Source organism: Corapipo altera, unplaced genomic scaffold, assembly GCF_003945725.1.
Source record: "Corapipo altera isolate COAL_440 unplaced genomic scaffold, ASM394572v1 249, whole genome shotgun sequence".
Taxonomy (NCBI): Eukaryota; Metazoa; Chordata; class Aves; order Passeriformes; family Pipridae; genus Corapipo; species Corapipo altera.
In genome coordinates, this window is record NW_020884982.1 from 489,647 (window position 1) to 510,160 (window position 20,514).

General features: G+C 42.3%; 1 protein-coding gene and 1 long non-coding RNA gene across 2 annotated transcripts; both read left to right on the plus strand.

The window, feature by feature from the left end:
* The first annotated feature begins 263 nt into the window (after positions 1–263).
* Positions 264–8,546, plus strand: KCNA1 (potassium voltage-gated channel subfamily A member 1). Its single transcript, XM_027665953.1, has one exon. It carries the CDS (start codon positions 485–487, stop codon positions 1,958–1,960), a length of 1,476 nt encoding a protein of 491 aa, XP_027521754.1. The 5' UTR covers positions 264–484; the 3' UTR covers positions 1,961–8,546.
* A 5,477-nt stretch (positions 8,547–14,023) lies between these two features.
* On the plus strand, positions 14,024–19,365 carry LOC113957972. Its single transcript, XR_003531348.1, has 3 exons — positions 14,024–14,111; positions 16,807–16,879; positions 19,265–19,365. It is a non-coding gene; the product is annotated as an uncharacterized LOC113957972 (long non-coding RNA).
* The last annotated feature ends 1,149 nt before the right edge of the window (positions 19,366–20,514 follow it).

Here is a 20,514-nt window from a genome sequence, read left to right on the forward strand (position 1 = left end):
GTGTGTGTGTAGTGTGTGTGTGTGCGGCAGCTTCGTGACAGCAGCTGCGGTGATGGTCGAGCCGGCGAGAAAAGTGGACGGAGCGAGTTAAAGGCTAAAGGAGACGGCTGGGGAGGGGACCCCGGCCTGGGGTGCGCTCCATAGACCTTCAGCCTCCCGGCCTGGGGGACGGGACAGGATCCCTCACCTTACCTGCCCTCTTCCCCTCCAAAGGTACTTCTTCCCTCTTTCTTCACCCTCCCATCATCCCTAATGCCCCTCCCTTCATCCCGCCCCTCCTGTCCCCTTTTGGGTATTTCCATGCTTTAGGCTCCTCACCCATCCCTTCCTCAAGTACCCCATCCCACCTCATCATCCCTCCCTGCAGTCTCCGAGCCCCCTCATCCCTGAACTGCCCTGGGTCTCTCTGCTCTTCTCCATCCTCCTCCTCCTCCCTTTCCCTCACTCCTCCCCTGCCCCGTGGCCCCCGTCCCTGTGTGCCACCATGACCGTGATGGCTGGAGAAAACATGGACGAGACTTCGGCGCTCCCTGGCCACCCCCAGGATAGCTACCAGCCCGCTGCCCACGACGACCACGAGTGCTGTGAGCGCGTGGTGATAAACATTGCTGGACTGCGCTTTGAGACGCAGCTCAAGACTTTAGCCCAGTTCCCCAACACGCTGCTGGGCAACCCCAAGAAGCGCATGCGGTACTTTGACCCCTTGCGCAACGAGTACTTCTTCGACCGCAACCGGCCCAGCTTTGACGCCATCCTCTACTACTACCAGTCCGGGGGGCGGCTGCGCCGGCCGGTCAATGTCCCCCTGGACATGTTCTCTGAGGAGATCAAATTCTATGAGCTGGGTGAGGAGGCCATGGAGAAGTTCCGGGAGGACGAAGGGTTCATCAAAGATGAGGAGAGACCCTTGCCGGAGGGGGAGTACCAGCGCCAAGTGTGGCTCCTCTTTGAGTACCCAGAGAGCTCTGGGCCGGCAAGGGTTATTGCAATAGTCTCTGTCATGGTGATCCTCATCTCCATCGTGATCTTCTGCCTAGAGACATTACCTGAGCTTAAGGAGGACAAGGAGTACACAGTGCATCGCACTGACAACACCACCCAGGTCTACAAATCCAACATCTTCACAGATCCCTTCTTTGTTGTGGAGACCCTGTGCATCATCTGGTTCTCCTTTGAGCTGGTGGTGCGCTTCTTTGCTTGCCCCAGCAAGACTGATTTCTTCAAGAACATTATGAACTTCATTGACATTGTGGCCATCATCCCTTACTTCATCACCCTGGGCACCGAGATGGCCGAGCGGGAGGGGACTCAGAAAGGAGAGCAGGCCACCTCCTTGGCCATCCTGAGAGTCATCAGACTGGTAAGAGTCTTTCGAATCTTCAAACTCTCCCGGCACTCTAAGGGCCTCCAGATTTTGGGACAGACCCTCAAAGCAAGTATGAGAGAGCTAGGTTTACTAATCTTCTTCCTCTTCATTGGGGTGATTTTGTTCTCTAGTGCTGTGTATTTTGCTGAGGCTGAAGAACCTGAGTCTCATTTCACAAGTATCCCTGATGCTTTCTGGTGGGCGGTGGTATCCATGACCACTGTGGGCTATGGTGACATGTACCCTGTGACAATTGGAGGCAAAATCGTAGGCTCCTTGTGTGCCATCGCTGGTGTGCTGACAATTGCCCTGCCTGTACCTGTCATCGTGTCCAACTTCAACTACTTCTACCACCGAGAAACAGAAGGGGAAGAACAGGCTCAGTTACTTCACGTTAGCTCCCCTAATTTAGCATCTGACAGTGATCTCAGTCGCCGCAGCTCCTCCACAATCAGCAAATCTGAGTACATGGAAATCGAAGAGGATATGAATAATAGCATAGACAATTTTAGAGAGGCTAATCTCAGAACTGGCAACTGCACTGTAGCCAACCAAAACTGCGTTAATAAAAGCAAGCTGCTGACTGATGTGTAAACAAAAAAAACCCACCAAAAACCAAAATCCCCACTCACAGCTTGAAGACTTTAGTGACACAGTCACAGTTTGTAGATGCTTTACTGATAGTCTTTGAATGCTTTATTTACCTCGTAAATGCATTGTTGCATTGCGAATTTTTGCTCTGCGATAAAGAAACTTCCAGGATCCATGAAAGATAAAATTTTTGTTTATTTTCAAAAAAGCATTTTCCACCTGGCTATTGATAACCATTTGAACTAGTTTAGTTTTAAGCCGTATGACGTTAGACCTAAACTTTTCCTCTCCCATCGCCCTTTTTTTTTTTTTTTGGATAAAGTTAACTTAAAACTAAGCAAGACAGTTTTCAGAGCTATACAGCATATGCATGGATTCCAGTAAAAATATTCTGCAAAACACTGCACAGTCGCAAGAAAGTGCATCAGATAATAATAGTAAAAAAAGATTAGCCAAAACCCTTGGCAAACATTTGCCGTGGCTTTTATGAAGGAGCGCAAATTTTTCCTTCCACCCCCTCTGTGAAGGATTCCACACTTCCAACCTTCAGATCCACACAGCACCTTATTAAAAACGTACTTTAGCTTGGTCTCTTTTGCTGTCCGTAGGAGAACTATTCTAAAAGGAAAATAACAAGCGAAACTGAAGACAAAACATCTGCAATGCTGCTAAGTTCTCTTACATGCAGATGGTAAAAACACACTTTTCTTCCCCCCCCACCCTGTTTGGAACTGGATACAAAACTTCAAGCCCCTCTGTTGCAAGATAGCACAATGGAGTTTAATATAAGCATGTTTGAATTTGATACTATTTATTTTATAATCGCATGCTTGAAACGTTACCTCAGACAATAGCGGATAAGCTTTCGTTTGAACTGAATCTTCTAAAAATAGGTCCTTTATCTCTCTTTTTTCTTTTCTTTTTCTTCTTTTTTCTTTTTGATTTGCATTCACCAGAAGTGCACTCCTTAATTTATTAAATCGTTGACTAGTAATTTAAAGTACTGTATTTAAGTGCGTATGTTAGTCAAATGGGAACAATAACTTTTGGAGATCAAAGCATGTTTGAATATTCAGCATTATGGCCTATTTGATTAAAATGTAACTTGAACTAATTAATGCATGAATTCAATGATAATGATAATAATAATAATAACAACAATAATGATAAGAATAAAAATAAAAAAAAATGTGCTTGATAGACTGAGGGCCTGAATGAACTGATTAGAGAAGCCTGATTGTTTTCCTGCATTGCTCAGGGAAATGTGTTGGCTTTTGTCCAGGCGTTGTCAGAAAGGAACATATCCCATCCCTTAAAGGGAAAGCTATATGGAAAATTAAGAAGTCCAATTATATATAGCAACACCTAAAACCTAGTATCCTTTATAGCTGAAAGGTGCAGATGCATGCTTTTTGGTGCATTCTCAGAATGTAAATGAAACTTATCTATTATATGCATCCAAATTGCAGCAGCTGGTTTCTTTTGCAGTCATCAGTTGAGACTTTTTTGTATTCCCCTAAAACTCGCTGAAGAGACTCAACAGATTGATTTAGATAGTTGCGCAGTGCCTTTATCTTACATCCCCTAAATTGCTGAAAGTGCCTCCAGGAACTGAGCTGATCAGAGATGTTGAAGGAAAGGGCAAGGTGTAGGCACACTGTCAGAGGTGTTCTGTACTGTCCCCTGGCACAGCACAGGAGGGGGTAGAGAGAGAAGGACCAAGTGTGAGTGAGAGGGACGCAGAAGAGGCGGGCAGAGACCACCAGTGCCCGTGGGATACCTTCCTTCCCCAGCCAATCTCATGCTGCAGGGCTCAGCATCTGCTTTTGCCAAGTAACTCATAGTTGTGTTTGTGCAAGGCTTCAGGTTTCCCTTGGTTGTTTATAGCTATCATTGTATCTGCCCTTCCTTTCCCTGAGATGGCTTTTTGGCAGCCTGTCCCTTCATGGCAGGACGCAGGAGGAATTAGGGACCAGCATGAGCTACGGCATCACCCAGTCAGGCAACCAGACTGGAGGACTGTGCTTTTCTTTCCCATACATTTCCCAGGTGGGTGGGTAGGAAAGGCTTTCCAGTGCCCTCCCATCCCTGTCTCCTCTCCTCTTCCATCCCCTTTTGACAGACTGTCAGATCTTAAATCCCATCACCGATCATTTGAGCCTTATTCTTCTTTCTGGTCCCTATTCTTACTCCCACCATCATCTGGTGAAGGAAGCAATGCTAGGAGAAGGTATCTTCTGCAATATGCCAGCCTTGACTGCTAGGCCCTGGAAGATAATAACCTTTGATCTGAACTAATGTAGGCACTAATCTTTATTTTTTAATTGGACAAAGTTGAGGATCTTCGTTCTGCACTTAGCATGTGGCCAACTGCTGTTGAACACTTCTCCTTCCACATTGTACAGATCCTTTCTTCCCCTGTCTTTCTGATATATGTACATATGTGTATAAATATATATATATGTATGTCTGCTCCTGTGTGTGTCACATACATATGCAGACACATGTATATATAAAATCAAGGCACTTAGAGTTATAAAACAACCCTAACTCTGCAGTTACGCACAAGCTTGACCTGCCAGGTTTCCAGAAAGACTTGGCTTTATTTCTCACTGTGTGACTTCTGTCAATCTTAGAGATGAGAAAGCAATTAAGAACTGAGGGAGCTCTAACTCCTGCAAGAAGTGCAGAGCATCAGATACAACAGGGCATTACATCCTCTAGGCAGATGTTGTAAAGCTTCTTTCCTGTCCCCCGCTCACACCCCTGCCCATTGTACACCTCTCTCCCCATTAAATTTTAGTGGTCCTGATCTTCCCAAACTCTTGAATTCTAGGGTATGACTTCTGATGTCAAAATGGACTTGAATGCTGCACTCAGCTTATAAAACCACCAACTAAACTAAACAGCAATAATCATTTCAGTGCTACGGGACCGACGATCAGAAAGATGCATTTGGGACATGAGGCCTCACTTTGGTAACTTCTAACCCCAGCTGGGTATTGCACACCTTAGTTTAATGTGCAGAGTGATAATCATTCTGCATATGTGCAGAGAAAAGTGCTGCATGCAGCAATTCTTCTTTGTCAGGCGACCAGGACGGGTCTTCAGGGCCCAGGGTGGTTTGGGGAGCCCAAATGTTGCTTTGTCCATTTATAGCTCACTGCAAAGGATCTCAATACATATGGAGTACAGGAATTAACCTCATGTAGCATAGGCATGCATTTTCAACAAGTTTGACACAAAAAAAATACCACCACCAACAAAAAGGCTCTTGCTCCCTATACACAGGAGTGCTGAAATGTCTTTGTGGGCCTGAAGGTGCACTTAAAAAACTGCCTGTTCTTACCACTAAGCATCTTTTTCTTTCTTTCTTTCTTTCTTTCTTTTCCCTTTTTCCTCTCTTTTTTTCTTCCTCTTTTGGCCCTTATATTTCTTTTTTGCCACGCATACAGTCTATGGGATTGTTTATGCAGTTGGAAGAGGACTGGAAATGAGCTGAGGGCCAGTTTATTAGTGCTTCTCTGAAAGAGTCAAGAGAATTCACTTGGTAGGGAGAATTCTTTTGGTGAGGACCTCCCAGAAGCAATGCCCATGTTAAGCTGGACAGAGAAACCAGTATATATGGCAGTCTCAACTGGGCTGTAGTTTGGTGAGGGAAAGCAGCTATTCCATCATAAGGAATCACTACAAAAGCCTCCTTCCCCAGCCACTGCTCCTTGCCTCTCTGTGCTTCTTTGCTGCCTCCAGAGAGCTTTTCCTTCATCCACTTGGTGAAGGGGATGAGGGAACTTACCTGGCAGGAGCAAGGCTTCAGTGCACTGCAGTGCAGAGGCAGGAATCCAGTAGGCTGGAATCACTACCAGAATTCCCCATCTGGTCCTACTGTACTTAGCTCCAGAGCACTAAGGAACAGGCAGAGGAGAGTGAAAATGAAAGACTCTGTACCCCGTTCCTTCACAGAACCGAGGGGTTGCTGCCAGACTGCCAAGAGCTCAAACCCTCTGTGTGGCAGCTCCAGCACAGACAATGAACTGGATTTATTTGCCCTTATGAGGAAGTTAGCGTGCAGTAAGCCAGGGTGTGAGTTCCCAGCATCCCAGCAAAACCATGCAGATTCCCTGCATGGAGTCTTCTAAGCCTTATCTCCACTGGGGACTTCAGGAAAGCTAATCCGAATCAATGAAAGGTGTGCATTCAAAGTAGATTTGTTAAACCGCTTTAAAGCCCAGCATGGACATTCTGTTGCAGTATTAAAGCAACCTTAATCTGATTTGGAGTCATTCTTTTTGAAGGAAAGTAACCTGAATTGAATTAAGGCTGCTTTAATTCCGAACACAATGGGGCTTAATGCAGTTTACCTCATCTGCCTCACAAGTTCATTCAGACAGATAAGCCTTTAGTAATCATTAGATGTACTGGAATTGACCCTGCTTGGCAGGGGGTGGCTGGGCAGAGTGTGCCCACGTGCAACAAAACTCTTTAGTACATCAGTGCTGGAAATTCACATTCTGGCTTACTGAGGGGATAACATGTTGATCCTGGCAAGGGTTCTGGTTTCCTTCCTTTGTTCCTGGTTTACTCATTTGTAGGCGTGAGGAGGGTCAATGCTGACAATGATTGTGGCCCAAGGAAATTAATTTCCACTTACAAAATCTCTTCACTGCACTCGTGCTAAACCTGATTTACTGTTGATCATGTGGACAAGCACTAGAAGGACAGTGTGAAGCACTAGAGACAGGGCAAAATTCAGCAAATGTCCTCTTGTTTGCAGCAGTGATTTTTGCCCTTCTTAGCAAATCACTCATTAGAGGCTGCATTGGTCCAAATCAACAATTGATTGAGCGGTGGCAACTTTTATTGACAGGTTTTGGTTTGGGTTTTTTTTTTTAATTAAAGGACAATTGTTTTAAATAGGCAGAAGTACAGAAAGTTAGTTTCTGTTAGGAGAGAGCTGAAGCCCAAGAGTAACCTCTTTATTTCTAAGCATGAGGAACTGAGGGTGTTTTACTTTTCCATAGTTCACACTGGAACAGTGCAGTTTCTTATATGCTCAAATATTAAACAAAACACAATGAACAGTAGGACAAGAACATCTGAAATTAATTAGAAAAAGGTGGAAAATTGTATTTTAGAACAAAACCTTCTGCATACATGTGCAATCTATGGAGAGAATTTATTCCTTCCCAAATATTAGCTGGATAACTCTTACTGGAGGGGTGCCATTCTGGATTAATCTTTTCCCCTAACATGAAGAAGAGGGAGGTACTACATCTTTTCCAGGAATGGTCTGATCCTGTAGGCTTCCAGCAGCCTGATGCCAATGATATTCACAGTAATTTCAGACCCACATGGATGTGGAACCAGCTCCAAGGTGTGATTTACCCTCTGTGGCCACAGAGCTGGACAGAACTGGAAAGCTGTGCTTGCAATTGCACAACATGGCAAGTTTGTTCCAGACTTGCCCATCGCAAGTCTGAAACAGGCTCCTTTCCTGAGATGCTTTGACCAGGGACCTGCACTTCAATTTTTATTGGACTTATTTCAGGCTTTCTTTTTTTTTTTTTTTTCCTGTTTTCCGTTGTTCTGGTTTTACTTAATCAGGTGTAGGGAATTTATTTTTCCTGAAATGCTTATCAAATATTCTTAAAGGTGTCAGTATTTGTATCTGCAAAAAATGAAACTTCAGGGTGTTCTACTGTTTCACTCAGTACAGGTGAACTTGCCACCGGTGAGGTCAACAATTTATGCTGTCAAGGCATAGCATGCTTTGATATTTTCAAAGGAAATAAAATGAAACTGAGGTCTTAACTGAAATTTGTCTCAAAGTTTCTGTTAATATTTGTATAATTCTGTATATTTCACCTGTTCACAGGCTCTAGCAAATGTCACTATAAGTTACAAAAAAAAAAAATCATTTTCCATTTCTAGTTTCTATAATAAAATGAAGACGCTGCATTCAGTTCCTTTAGGTGCATCAGTCTTTGATCCATGTTATTGTTTCAGTGACATTTCTATAAATGTAATTGGGATCAAATGTATATTTTACTTTTGTACAAAAGTAAAAATGATATTTTTATGACTAAATTCAGCAAACCCTTACCTATAACCTGCTAAGATGAAATCTTTTTTTTTTTTTCCTTTCCTTTACATGTAAAAACATTGTTTTTGCAGTATGTCGGTTTGAAATGAATAAATAACAGCTGTCAATAGAACTGTAAATGGCCTCTCAGACATACCTCTGACTTTAAAGATCAAATATTGCCGATGTGATATATATAAACTGAATAGTCTCCATATGAAAGTGCACCATCAGGGCAACAAACCATTTAAGCTGACACAGCTGTACTTATTTCCACCATTTACAAATTGCTTATACTTTGGTCAAGTATGTACTTCATTGTCACATTACAGCTCATTTTACTTCCAGTAGTGAAATTGTTTGACTTACCATTTTTAGAACATCTGATGTTATGAGTTCTTGAACTATTTGAAATGCATAGTTTTCATCTATGCAGTTTTACCTGCTTCTGTACTCGTTCATCTGTTCATACTTGGCATCAATTAAAGATAATTTTTAAGGATCTTACCCAGGTTTATTCTGTCTGGTTATTTTCTGGAGTCTGGTTTCTCTGCTGTCACTATTGGCCAGTTCCATCTGAAATGAATGGTTGGTTTATTAATGGTTTTCTTATTGAATGGTATAAGAAGTGGCAATGTAGTGAGTGGGAAATGGGGCTGTGGGCTTTGAGAGTCTTGTAAATGTGAACTCAAGCTTTACAGTGCAATTAATCCAAAGGTTTGGCTTCCATAGGCTTTGGATCTAGCCTTGAGCGAGTAATGTTCTGGGGCCAAACTGTACTGCCTTCACTGCTGAGACATCACTCAGTTCCACCAAAAAAAATAGAAATAAGATTAAACCTCCTGACTGTGTGAATGCTGCATTCTTCAAAGGCTTGTGGGTATCAATCACTGCCTGTAGCATTATCATCTAAGTGCAGATGAAATCAGGTTTCAGACAACTGTGAGACTGATCGTGGGGTTTGGTTTGGTTTGGGTTGGGTTGAATGTCAGCAAGTCAAATGGACTTTGTCTTGTTTTCTTTTGAAAGTTGTTTTTTCAAGGTGTGCTTTGTGCAAACTGGTCTGATACAGCCTCGTGTGCCGTGTCTCAGTGTTGTGTCATGTGCAAAGAGGGCAATGAGATGAATGCTAATTATTTTCTGCCAAAGCATTTAGTTGGTCTGATTGAATAGCACTTACAGATTGTCAAAAATTGTTTTGTTGAGCTGTCAGTGCGGATTTGTAGTTGTCAGTTTTAAATGGGTCTAGTCCAAGACATTTGTCTGTTAGCTGCTCTGTGGTGGTGATCTTAATTCAATGAGGTACTCGTGTCCATGCCTCACTTCAAGGGTGTGATCACTGTCATTGAGTTTGGTTGGCTCTAGGTGTGTCTAAAGTCTCATTGCTTCATCCTTTTCTCTTTCTTGTGTAGAAGAAAAGCTGGTTAATCATCTCTATGTAGGAATCTTCTCCCATTTGTTCAAGCTCCTGCTGTATTGTTTAGATCAGATTGTAATGTTGCTGCATAACCTGTTTCCCCGAGCCTCCAATTCACTTGCTGTATAACCTATTCCTGTATCTCTCTACTATTTTTTTCCCACTGTGGCCACACTTCATCTTGTGAAATACTGACCCCAGAGCCTTCACTGCTGGGTTCCTGCATGGTCTGTCTCACCATACATGGATTTAGATTAAAAGCTCCTTTTCCTTAGGACTGGAAATAAAATTCTTGTATCACAATCAGGTTTTTTGGAAGAAAGACCTTGCCTGTTTTTATCTGTACTGCCTCCTCAGTGTGGAAAGTGCTCCCACTAGGTTCTTTTGGCCATGATGCTGCCAAGATGGTATCTCATCCTGTGTCACTCCTCATCTTTGCCACAGTCTGTGCAGTCATCACTTTCTGGGATGTGGTCAGTTTTGTTAAGTGGAGGTTTTCAGGCAAAACTTTGTGCATTCAGGCCCAGGTTCCAGGACATGGGGTTTGCCCTCTAAAATGATTCCGTTAAAAAAAAATAAATCAGCATTGTGTATTGGGTTAGTTGAGTCTCTGAGTTATTCCTTACTTAATCTCAGAAGCAAATGTGTGGGTTTTTCCCCCCAAAATGCAAATCCTCCCATGCTGTCTTTTATATTTCATCAATTACAAAAATGTTGCATATTGAGTCCTTCCTTTGGTTACACCAGGCCACCTCCTTATCTTGTAGGTTTTCCCTGAAGCATCCTACACTGAGGCAAAAATTGTGGCTCTGCAGGTATAGCTTAGATAACAGACATGATGATCCTTGGAAAAGGCTCCTCTTTCTTCTTCAACTGCACTGACACTTGGGTTATAAGGGGAGCAGTAATTCAGCAGACTGTCAACACAGAGAGATACAGTCCAGTCAGTAACAAGGTGCTGTTTTTATATGTTACCTTCTTGATAGATTATAGATGATTTCAAAATAAATTTGATTTACCTAAAAGTTAGTCTTGGAGGTCACTCAGCTTGCATGTACTGTTTGATTAATGGATATGAAATAACTGCTTTATGGAAACCTAGGAATCTCAGGTGTGAATATGTACTCCCTTGCCATGCAGAAACAGGGTATTTCTACCTCAATGAATGAGAATCCTGATACTCCAAAGCACAAAATGAATCTTAACCTCTGCTAGTAAAAATAAACTTTTGCAAAGGTACACTCTTAGCCACTGTTAAAATTTTATCCATCCTCTAAAGCATCTGGAGCAGGTGCCTTCAGGGCTCACAGTTTAAGTGAGATGGTCTGACTGCCAAAGAAAATCAGACCATCTGATTCAGTGCTGTCCCCAAGAGCAGCTGCTATGAACTGCCACAGCCAAACTCTGCCAATATGTGCTCCTGGAGTAAGCCAGAGCCCACAGAAGTGAATAGGATTGTATCTTTTCCCTTCAGAAGGTTGTAGAGAGACCATGATTTCATGCTCCTTTTCAGTCTGCTAAGAAAAGGAGAAGAGAAACATTCTCTACTTGAGGCTTCTAACAGGTACTTTTAGAGTTACACTGTATCCCATGGTTGGTCTTGCTATAAAAAATGCTCACTTCCAGAGTGTTGAGATTCAGAGTTGGAAAATCAAAGAAGCTTTAATTAGCACAACAATACTTCAATCCACTCGGCTTCTCTAAGAGCTTCCTAAAATACCTCACATTTTATTCCAACGAGAAGACAATTATGACTCTTGAATAGAAACCTTTTACAGCTAGAAGATGAAAATGTAATTGTAGATGGTATATTTGGTGACCTCCTCTTGCTAGGTAGGAACAGTAGCACATCTGGCTTTTGAGCATGGGAGCACTGACTGTGAGAGAGAGAGCTGCATAAAAAAGGCTGGTTGATCCTTAGAAGGAGGACAGATCAAGGACAAACGTGTTTTATGGGTCACCATTCCCATGCTGCAGGCTCACCCGTGGTTAGTTTCCCTGCTGTGGGATATCCAGGTGCAGTGGGAAGTGGCTTTAGAGTCCCACAGTCCCCCATCCATACAGCCCACAGTCACTGCAGAAGATTTAAACATCTTTGGTGTGTACAAATGATAAGAGGGCTTGACAATTCCAAGGTACTTGCATCTGTGGGGAGTTTCCTTTGGCACTTCAGTCCCTAATGCAAGAAATATCTCATGTTTCTCATCTTGGTAGGTACAGTCACGTTCAACGGGGAAAGAAGTGGCTGAGCCCACAGTTACACTCCAGGGTGGTGCACACATCCACATCCATGGAGTCACATCCTACTTTTACAGTAAAGCTGTTTCTGTTTGGCAAGGAATACATCAAGCCCATAGCTCAATATAAGGCTGAACTTTGTTATGAATAATTCAGTGATGAGCAAGAAAGAAAAAGAAAAAAACAGCCATCCCAAACCCTAGCTTTCCAGACAAACCATGGAAAGATTGTCCAAGTACTTTTCCATGAATACTGAGAACACAATATAGATTTGAAATATTTTTTCGGGTTGGGGAAAAAAAAGCTTTTAATTTATTGAATGTTTAGCTCATTGCTGCCTAGCCATTCTGAACACATATCTACATGCAAAGTTCTGCACTAAATTCTGAATGAAGGATCTTCTAGATTCTTATGGCATTTTGTTCTTTACACATTTTGCATTGATGGTGAGAACTGACACTACCAACAGGGTCCTGCCTTCAAGCGGAATCACTCACTCATGGTAGGTGTTTAGATGTGTTTTCCTTTCTTCTTTGGGCCTTCCATTCTTTTTTCAGTGTGCACTATTCCTCTTCAGCTGAAAAAAAAAAAGCCAATCTCAATTTACAGGGGAGGTACCTTTCCTTTGGTTCCTTTTCTAGCTATCTGAACATTGTGATGAGCTTGGATTGCTGAACTTTGACTGTTGCCATGGCTTTTGATGCAAATAAATCACTTGCAAATGTTCCTGAAATACTCATGGATACACTTATTTCCCTCAAGCCTGATACAGACAGCTTCAATTAGTGTCACTAAGTTTGTTTTTTTTTTAGTTGCAAACTTTTTCTGTAGGAATCAGAAAAGATAAAAGCGTAAATGAATGTTTCCAAAAATGTACTTTGGGTGGTTTCCTCCCAAAGAGAGGGAATTTTTTTTTTTTTTTTCCTAAATTGAGGTATCTTGGCATTAATTATTTGGGAAAGATTAAAAAAAAACCCCACCATTAAAAAAGATCTCTGTTACTTGGGATACATACCTTTGTTATGATTATTTAGATGATAAAAATGGCTGGCGTTCCAGGGGAAGAGCATTCACTGCTAATGGGGCTTTAAAGTAAACTTTTGTGATACTTAATATTTAAACCCTGAGGAGAGTGAGACATGAGTATTGCAGGAGCTGCTGCTGGGTGTGAACAGTGACCACGTGGTGTTAAAGGGCAGTGTCTCTGCAGCGTGGTGACTCTGCAGTTCTGCAGGAATAGCCACGAGTGGTCATTGGAGTGTAGGGATGCAGCTGGAACTGAGTGTTGCCCATGGAGATGAGACCTCAAAGCCACCCTGGGTCATTGCTTCAGTGAGGAACGGCTCAACAAAAGAATGGATTAACTTTAAGGCTCCAAATAGCAAATGAGAAATCTTTATGCCTATGAGGAAAACACTGATCTGATATACACTTGTTTGTCCTGAACAAATTTGTGCAATAAACCATGATGGACTAGCCTCTTCCCATGGAATTCTGACCACACTGGCTTCTGGCCTTTGGGCTCTTTAACGTATGGCACCTTTTTCCTTTATGCTTTTGTGTATCCTCCTGTGTTTGAGACAAAGAAGTGTCATGAACCAGAGCACTGCCATGTTTTATGTGTTGTGGCTACTCTGTCAGAAACACTGTTGTGTGAAATTTTTTGCTGAATGCTCCAGCAAGTCTCTGTGTTTGGTGTGGAGACTGTGAAGCCACTGATTCAGTCCTCCTGGGATACTGCTGAATTGCTCTCCAGCATGGCAGTAAGGGGCATCTTGTCAATACTTGGGATAAGGAATGCAGAAAGATCTTGGTGTCATTATAAACTATGAGGGCTTCCTGGTGTCTGGGCAGAACTGGAGTTCTGCTCTGGTCTGCTTTGGCTCTGTGTCTGTTTGCCCTTTGAATATTGCATGTGCTGTTCTCATCCTTTGGTAGCATTCCAGCGCACTGTTGAAGAGCAGCGTGTTTTGTCTCGGGAGTAGCTGCCTCTCAAAAATGGGAAGGGAGCTTTGTGTGTCAGTTCCTTAAATAAGTAAAGGGTTTGGGGACTGTTCAGGATGTGCTGTGTTAATATAGGGTATCAATCTACGTATCAGAGGATGCTAAACAGCAGCTGGAAACTATGGTAGTCAATACCTTTAATTATTAATTAAAGGTAGCAAATGGAAGCTGGGTATCACTGCATAGTGTGGAGCCACTATTGCTAATGCATATTCAAAGCATGCATTCTGCCTGACAGGACTGTGATTTACTTTTCCTGGTCTTCAAATGTGTGTGATCTCATCCATTTATGACACTTTAAAAAGGCTGCTAAAATCCACCAACACGGAGAGCAACTCAGTCCTGCTTCAGAACAGATTAATATGTCCACACAATCCCACATCTTGGCTGGAATATTAGTGATGGGGAGACAGGTAGCAGAGTGGAGGAGTATTGGTCTTTTGATTTCTGTGTTTCTCTTTGGAAATGCTCATCAAGTTCTTACTCCTATGACTTGGGTTCTGAAAGGAATGTGAAGAACATGGGAATTGAGACCTCACTCCCAGCATCTTATGGAGCTCATTGCTCCTGTATAAAGTGAAAAATGCCCTGGTGCAAGGCAACATAACTCATTTCTTCTGAATAACTAGCTGAGGGTCTTTCTTTCCTATTCACATCTGGCAAAGTTTTACATAAATAAGGGGTTTTATTTGGCCAATAGGGAAGAATCCTGCCCATCAAGTTCCACTGTAATACAATAAGTAGAGAAAAAGTCCCCTTCTTTTAAAGGAGAAGTGTGTTAAAGTAACACCAAATGTATTTTTCTCTATTGGTGTTTTGTGACTCTGGACAGTGTTCTGTGATCACAGAGAATGTATGCTTAAGATAATAGAATTAAAAATTGAAGGCAATGAAATATATACATGAACATCCTTTATTTTGCCCATAGGTCTCAAAATCATGGTGCTGTTTTAGTGACGACTTAAATTCTTCTCTTTCACTCTGCATAGATTTGAATTTAACTTGGAACAGTTTATGAAAAACATGAGTGATAGCTGGAGAATTAATTTGATATTATCTAAGACACATAGAAAATGTCAGCTTTCATGAGGACAGCTACAGAGAAAGATAACTTGTTAATTCCTACTCTTCTCCAGAATTTTTTAACACTCCCCTGATAAAGCTAGTGTAGCAGTATCAAAAAATATGATTTACTGTAGTGGAAGTCAATGTGCTCCAGGCCTTATTTGCTTTTACAAGAGAACCTAAAACATCCTATAGATTAATATTATCTGGAAGTGTAATAGAAGAAAGTAACTGTTTCTCTCACAGCAGATGTCTACTGTGATACTTTAAATCTGCTTGTGTATCTTACTTTGCGCAGGACATTGTTAAAAACGTATACCAGCATTTTTTTTCTACAAACATAACCTGCATGCACTTTGGAGATGAATCTTCTCAAATGCAGTCTAGATTGTACTAAAATTTACACCCAGCTTCAGGACTTTTTACAGTCCATGGTGAAACACTGCTGAGCAGTGATGATGATAAAGGAATTAAACCAGCTGTATCTTTTCACAGCGTCATGGCTGGTAGGGTGTGACTTGATTCCTCTACATCTTGCAGAAAGTTCTTAGATACATCTCAAGGAATTTTTTTTGATTTGTTTCAGTGTGGGGGAGGATCACAGAACCATAGAATCATAGAATGGCCTGCGTTTGAAGGCCACTTTCAAAGATCATCTCATTCCAATCCCCTGCCATGGGCAGGGATGCCTTCCACTATCCCAGGTTGCTCAGAGCCCCATCCAACCTGGCCTGGAACACTTCCAGGGATGGGGCAGCCACAGCTTCTCTGGGCAACCTGTACCAGGGCCTCACCATCCACACAGGGAAGAATTTTTTCCTAAGAAACAACCTAAACCTGCTCTCTGTCGGCTTGAAGCCATTATCCCTTGTTCTGACACTTCAGGCCCTTATAGGAGGTGTCAAGGAAGGGAATGAAGCCACCAGCTCTGTAGCAGGGAGGCAGGCTAAGAACCACTTAGATGCTCAAGTGGTTTAAATGGGTTGAGTTCCAGGGAAACCAGTGGCCCTGTGTGATTACCAGTTTGAAGTGAATGAGCACGAATCAGCCATGAAATCATAGTACAAAGCAGCTTATGGCAGCAGGGAGCAACTGAGGGCATTTGTCTGTGAATGCCTGTGCCTTTCCAAGCTGATCTTTCCAAGTGCCCTAAATTCCTGTTGAGTTCAGCACCTCTTAATATGTTACTGGGCAGGAATTACATTAACAATGACATGCAGAAAAGCAGTGGATGTTCTTGTTTGAGTGGTGTTTTGTAGTTAGTCCAGATGAAATTTGTGTGCTTTGCTACCCGTTTTAGACAGGAACTGTTGGTGTGAAGCACCAGGTAAAATGGAGCCCTGGATCCCAGAGTGTGACTACACTAAAAACATGGGTTAAAACAAGGATTTTTGGTTTTTTAATATAATCTTGGTGATTAGTGTTTCAAATAAAGCCCTCTCTGATTATTACTATTCAGTAACATCTGGAGTGAGGCAGGTGTTTTATGGATAAATGGGAGAAAAGCTCTCTGACTCATTTGATTTACAACCTGTGTAAGCAGCATCTCTGTGGGAGCTGAGATTGTGACTGATGGGGAAACTGAGATAAAAAAGGTCAGGCTATTTCTCATTTATTTGAACTTTTCCAGGTAATACTTTTTATTGGGTGAATAGAAGAGTGGTTTATTCTTTGCTACACTCTTTCTTTCAGTGTTTCTGTAGAGTAACAGGAAGTAAAGCTCAGTAGAAGCAGTAAGAGTCTAGTTGTTTTATGGGTCTGCTAGGAGATGGATTTGGTAAATGTCTCTCTATTCATAAATATTGTGCAGAGACACTTTAATCTATTGATAATGTGACCAAGTTACAGCCTACCAAGTAATTGTTCAAGCCTTCTCAGTCTGTAGCATGAATAGCTACATAAAAAAGCTGTGTCTGTAAATACACTGTACAACACACATGACAATTTGCTCTGAGAAAACTTGGGTACTCACAATTTATGACCTGACTCTTCAGAGTCCTTGCCCATAGAGATACAGAAAATTCCTGATGTGTTGGTCTGTAGGGGACATGGGAGTTTTCTTGTCGTCCGTGTGGTCGCCTGAACTTCAGCCCATGGAGCAGAATCACAACGAGGGGTAAGTGATCAGGCTGCCCTCACCGCTGAGGCAGAGTTTGGCCACTGGTTGGCCCTTTAATCACATGCAGCTGACAGGGAGTGTGGGCCTGCATCTTGTCATGGGACTGCATCACATGGCAGGCAGCAGGGCTGTGGAATCTGTGTCTCCTTCCCATGGCAAAACAAGTGAGCCAGGAAAACTGAATGCTGTGCCCCATCCTCATTCTGTAGTGGAGAGGAGAGGTGGATGGAAACTACTCTTAGCACTCTCCTTCTTTGCAGTTCTCCTAGGACTAAGGTCCTTGTCTTACAGCTCTGGGCCATGTGGATATTTTGCTGTGTGGCTCATGGGGTCAACAGTTTTGTCCTCTCAGGAAGGTGAAGAAATGCTACACTATGAAGAGCAATTGTGTAGGACATCTTAGTCCTTGCCCTCCCTTCCTGTTGCCTCCTCACTGTTTCCCTCCTCATTCTTTGTGTCTCCAGTTTCAGAATTGATGTTTTCTACAAATATTTCCATAGCCTGTGGTAGTTACCCTTTCTCAGAGGGCAAAATACGCTTTTTCCAGCTGCAAGCTGATCCCGTTCACATACGTCCTCTGTGATTTAAGTGACTTGCAGCTGGTTTGGGTCATGGCCATGTCTAAGTTAGAGGAGAGGGATCATTGCTCTGGAGTGGTGCAGCTCAGTAGCATGGCAGGAAGCAGGGAAGGGAAGTTTAATGTAGGGAAGACAAAGCTGGTTTACTTGTTTCTGCTTCCTCACTTTGGCTATCCAAGGACATGGTCATCTGTATTTGAAGTCTTAGGATAGAGGGAGAATTAATATACTGACTTGCAAAGGGATATTTTCCACTCTTCAACAACAAGCAAGTGTAGTTCTCAGGGATGAGGAATAGTGTTGTTTTCATGTGTGTTGGGTCAGACATTGAAAGCCATTATTTTTTGCTCAGCAGTAGTACAGAACCACAGAAATGCTGAGTTTGGAAGAAATCTCTGGTGATCATCTAGTCCAACCTCCATGCTACTAGCAGGGGCTCCTAGAGCCAGTTGCAAAGGACTGTGTCCAGTTGTGTTTTGGATACCTCCGAAGATGGAGACTTCGCAACCTTTCTGAGAAATGTGTTCCTCAGATCCATCACCTCCACACTAAAAAACAGTGTTTTGCTTTTGTTCAGGTGGAATTTCTTGTGGTTCAGTTTGTGTTCCTTGTCTCTTGTCCTGTCACTGGGTAACATTGAGAAGTGTCTGACTGTCTTCTTTACATCCTCCCCCATTGGGGTTTTATACACCTTGGTAAGGTCCTCCTGAGTCTTTCCCTCACCAGGCTGAACAGTCCCAGCTCTCTCAGCCTCTCCTGGAGCATATGACAGATGCTCCTAGTCCTTTGATCATCTCTGTGGGATGTGTGATCACAAGTGGGGCAGTGTGATCACAAGTAACTGGGAATTCAGGCAGAGGCATTTTTGGAAGCCCATCTCAGCACATCTATGCAGATTAGGAGCATGGGATCAGTCCCAGGCTGGTATGACTGCGAGTCCAGGTGTCTGTCCTCAGTGCACAAGAAGCCCAGAGAATATACATGTAGGGCCATCTAAGTCACCTTATATATATTCCCACATGCAGTCTCATCCTGACTTCTGGTACATAGAGATTGCTTTAAAACCTAAAAGGTGAGGTTCAGTGTCTCTTTCAAAAGTTAAACAGGTAATTATAGCTATGAGAAATATCCTTGATATATAGATATACATAAACATAAACATAAAAACATATATATATATATAAACATACACACATTTTTTTTATATCTTTCTTTTGATATAGGATCAAGGCCTTGGTCAAGGCAAGAAACAAATGCAAAATCTGGAGGCAAAATTTTTTGTGTTTCTAATCCCTTAAGGAATTATTAACATGGCAAGACCTGTTTGATCTGATGCTGATTCAATTCCCTTGAACTGAGTTGATTCTGTGCAGATTTACACACATAAAGATTAAAGCAGAGATGTTGATAAGAGAAGAACAAAGATGCAAATTCTGGGAAGAGAGGTTCTCAGGAATGGACTTCTGGTAGACCAGTGGTCAAATCAAACCTGCTAGATTTATAGAGAAAGTAAAAGGTCTTGGGTAATGGGAACTCCTGTACTTACACTAAGCTATGCCAGTTTACAACAGGTGCAAATTGGTCTGGTGATTCCAGCAGCAAAAATAAGCTGGAGAGAGAAGAGAGGAGGTGATGGGTGTGTAGGTTTGTCAGTAAGCATTCCCACCCATTCAGTATACACTGATTATTCATTAAAGTTTGAGATAAGTACACTCAAATATATAAGCATGCTTATTTAGTATCCTTCTAATTGTAGCAGTGGGAAATATTACACATTAACAAAAATAAATCCTCTGTGTCAAAGTTTTATAGGAAGTCCTGGCTGCAGTGCATTAAAGGAATGACCAGGAGCCCAAACTGGAGCAGACAACAGGAGCATGTGACTAATAAACAACATGCCAGTACAATGAAGACTGAAATCTCTTGGTATTGGACTGTATTTGGGAGAAATTGATAGTGAGGGGATGAAGGACACTGACTAATCAGCTGATCTGCCACAGTATATGTAATTGTGTCAAGTACTAAAGTAAATGCCCATGACATGAGGTTCTAAAGGTTATTGATAATGTTGCATTCACTGGCTGTGCTGCTCCATGTTTACAAGGCTGATTATGGAACAGAGGTTGTCGCTTTTAAGCCCCTGGTTTCTTCTGAAAATGTAAAATCACTTGGACGCCTCACCCACACTGTTTTGTCCAAGTTACTTGAGTTGAGTTCCGGACATGGAGATAAAGGTGCTCTTTCCTTCATGGGTGGTACAGACAACATTTCTACCCACTGCAGTGTGAGGCACACATCCCAGAGGAGACTGTGCTTGGATGTCATGGAAATATCTTAATTATTTGTGTTTGCTGCTTTTGATAATTGCTGATTACTGCTGTGTGGGATTCAGGCAAACACTGGAAAATTATATTCATCATAGCCTGAGGAGATAGTGGAAACATCACTGTGAGTTGATGGCAGTGTGAAACAGATGCTGCCACCATTAAAATCCAGGCATAAATCACTCATATCTTCATTTTCATCAATCACTGTCTATGAAAGAGAATATGGACAAAATTATAGGCTGGGAGTTTCATCCTCATCTGGGACCAGCAGTGTCTGCAGAATCAGGACCAAAAAAGGATGCTTAGATTGTTTTGGTTTAGGGAATTTTTTGACCTGAAATCTAATTTCCAGAGGACCAGAAGGAGGGGTGTGTGTTTTTGTCCAGGTGCAGAAGTTTTGGTGTGAATGTAGGAGTAAGAGAAGGGGTCAGGAGTCACATAAAGCAGGTGTGTCACAGAACTTCCCTGCTTATCAGACAGAAGAGATATGAAACTTTGACCTAAAGGATATTCCATCAATACTCTGGAAATATGGATGTTTTCACAAACCAGCCGCTGAAGTAGAAGAGTGAGGAGCTTTCACTTTCCTCGGTTTACTTACTTTCAACAATATAAAAATCTCAGCTAGAGAAAACTAGCTGGAAAGATCTTTTGAAACAAGCAAAAACATGATTTGCAGTAGAGGCTTTCTCTTTTCTCCAGAAATTTTCAGCAACATACCCAAGAG

Bases quoted from the DNA above. Each gene is read 5' to 3' on its own strand.
- KCNA1 (XM_027665953.1), top strand. From the start codon at position 485: ATGACCGTGATGGCTGGAGAAAACATGGACGAGACTTCGGCGCTCCCT.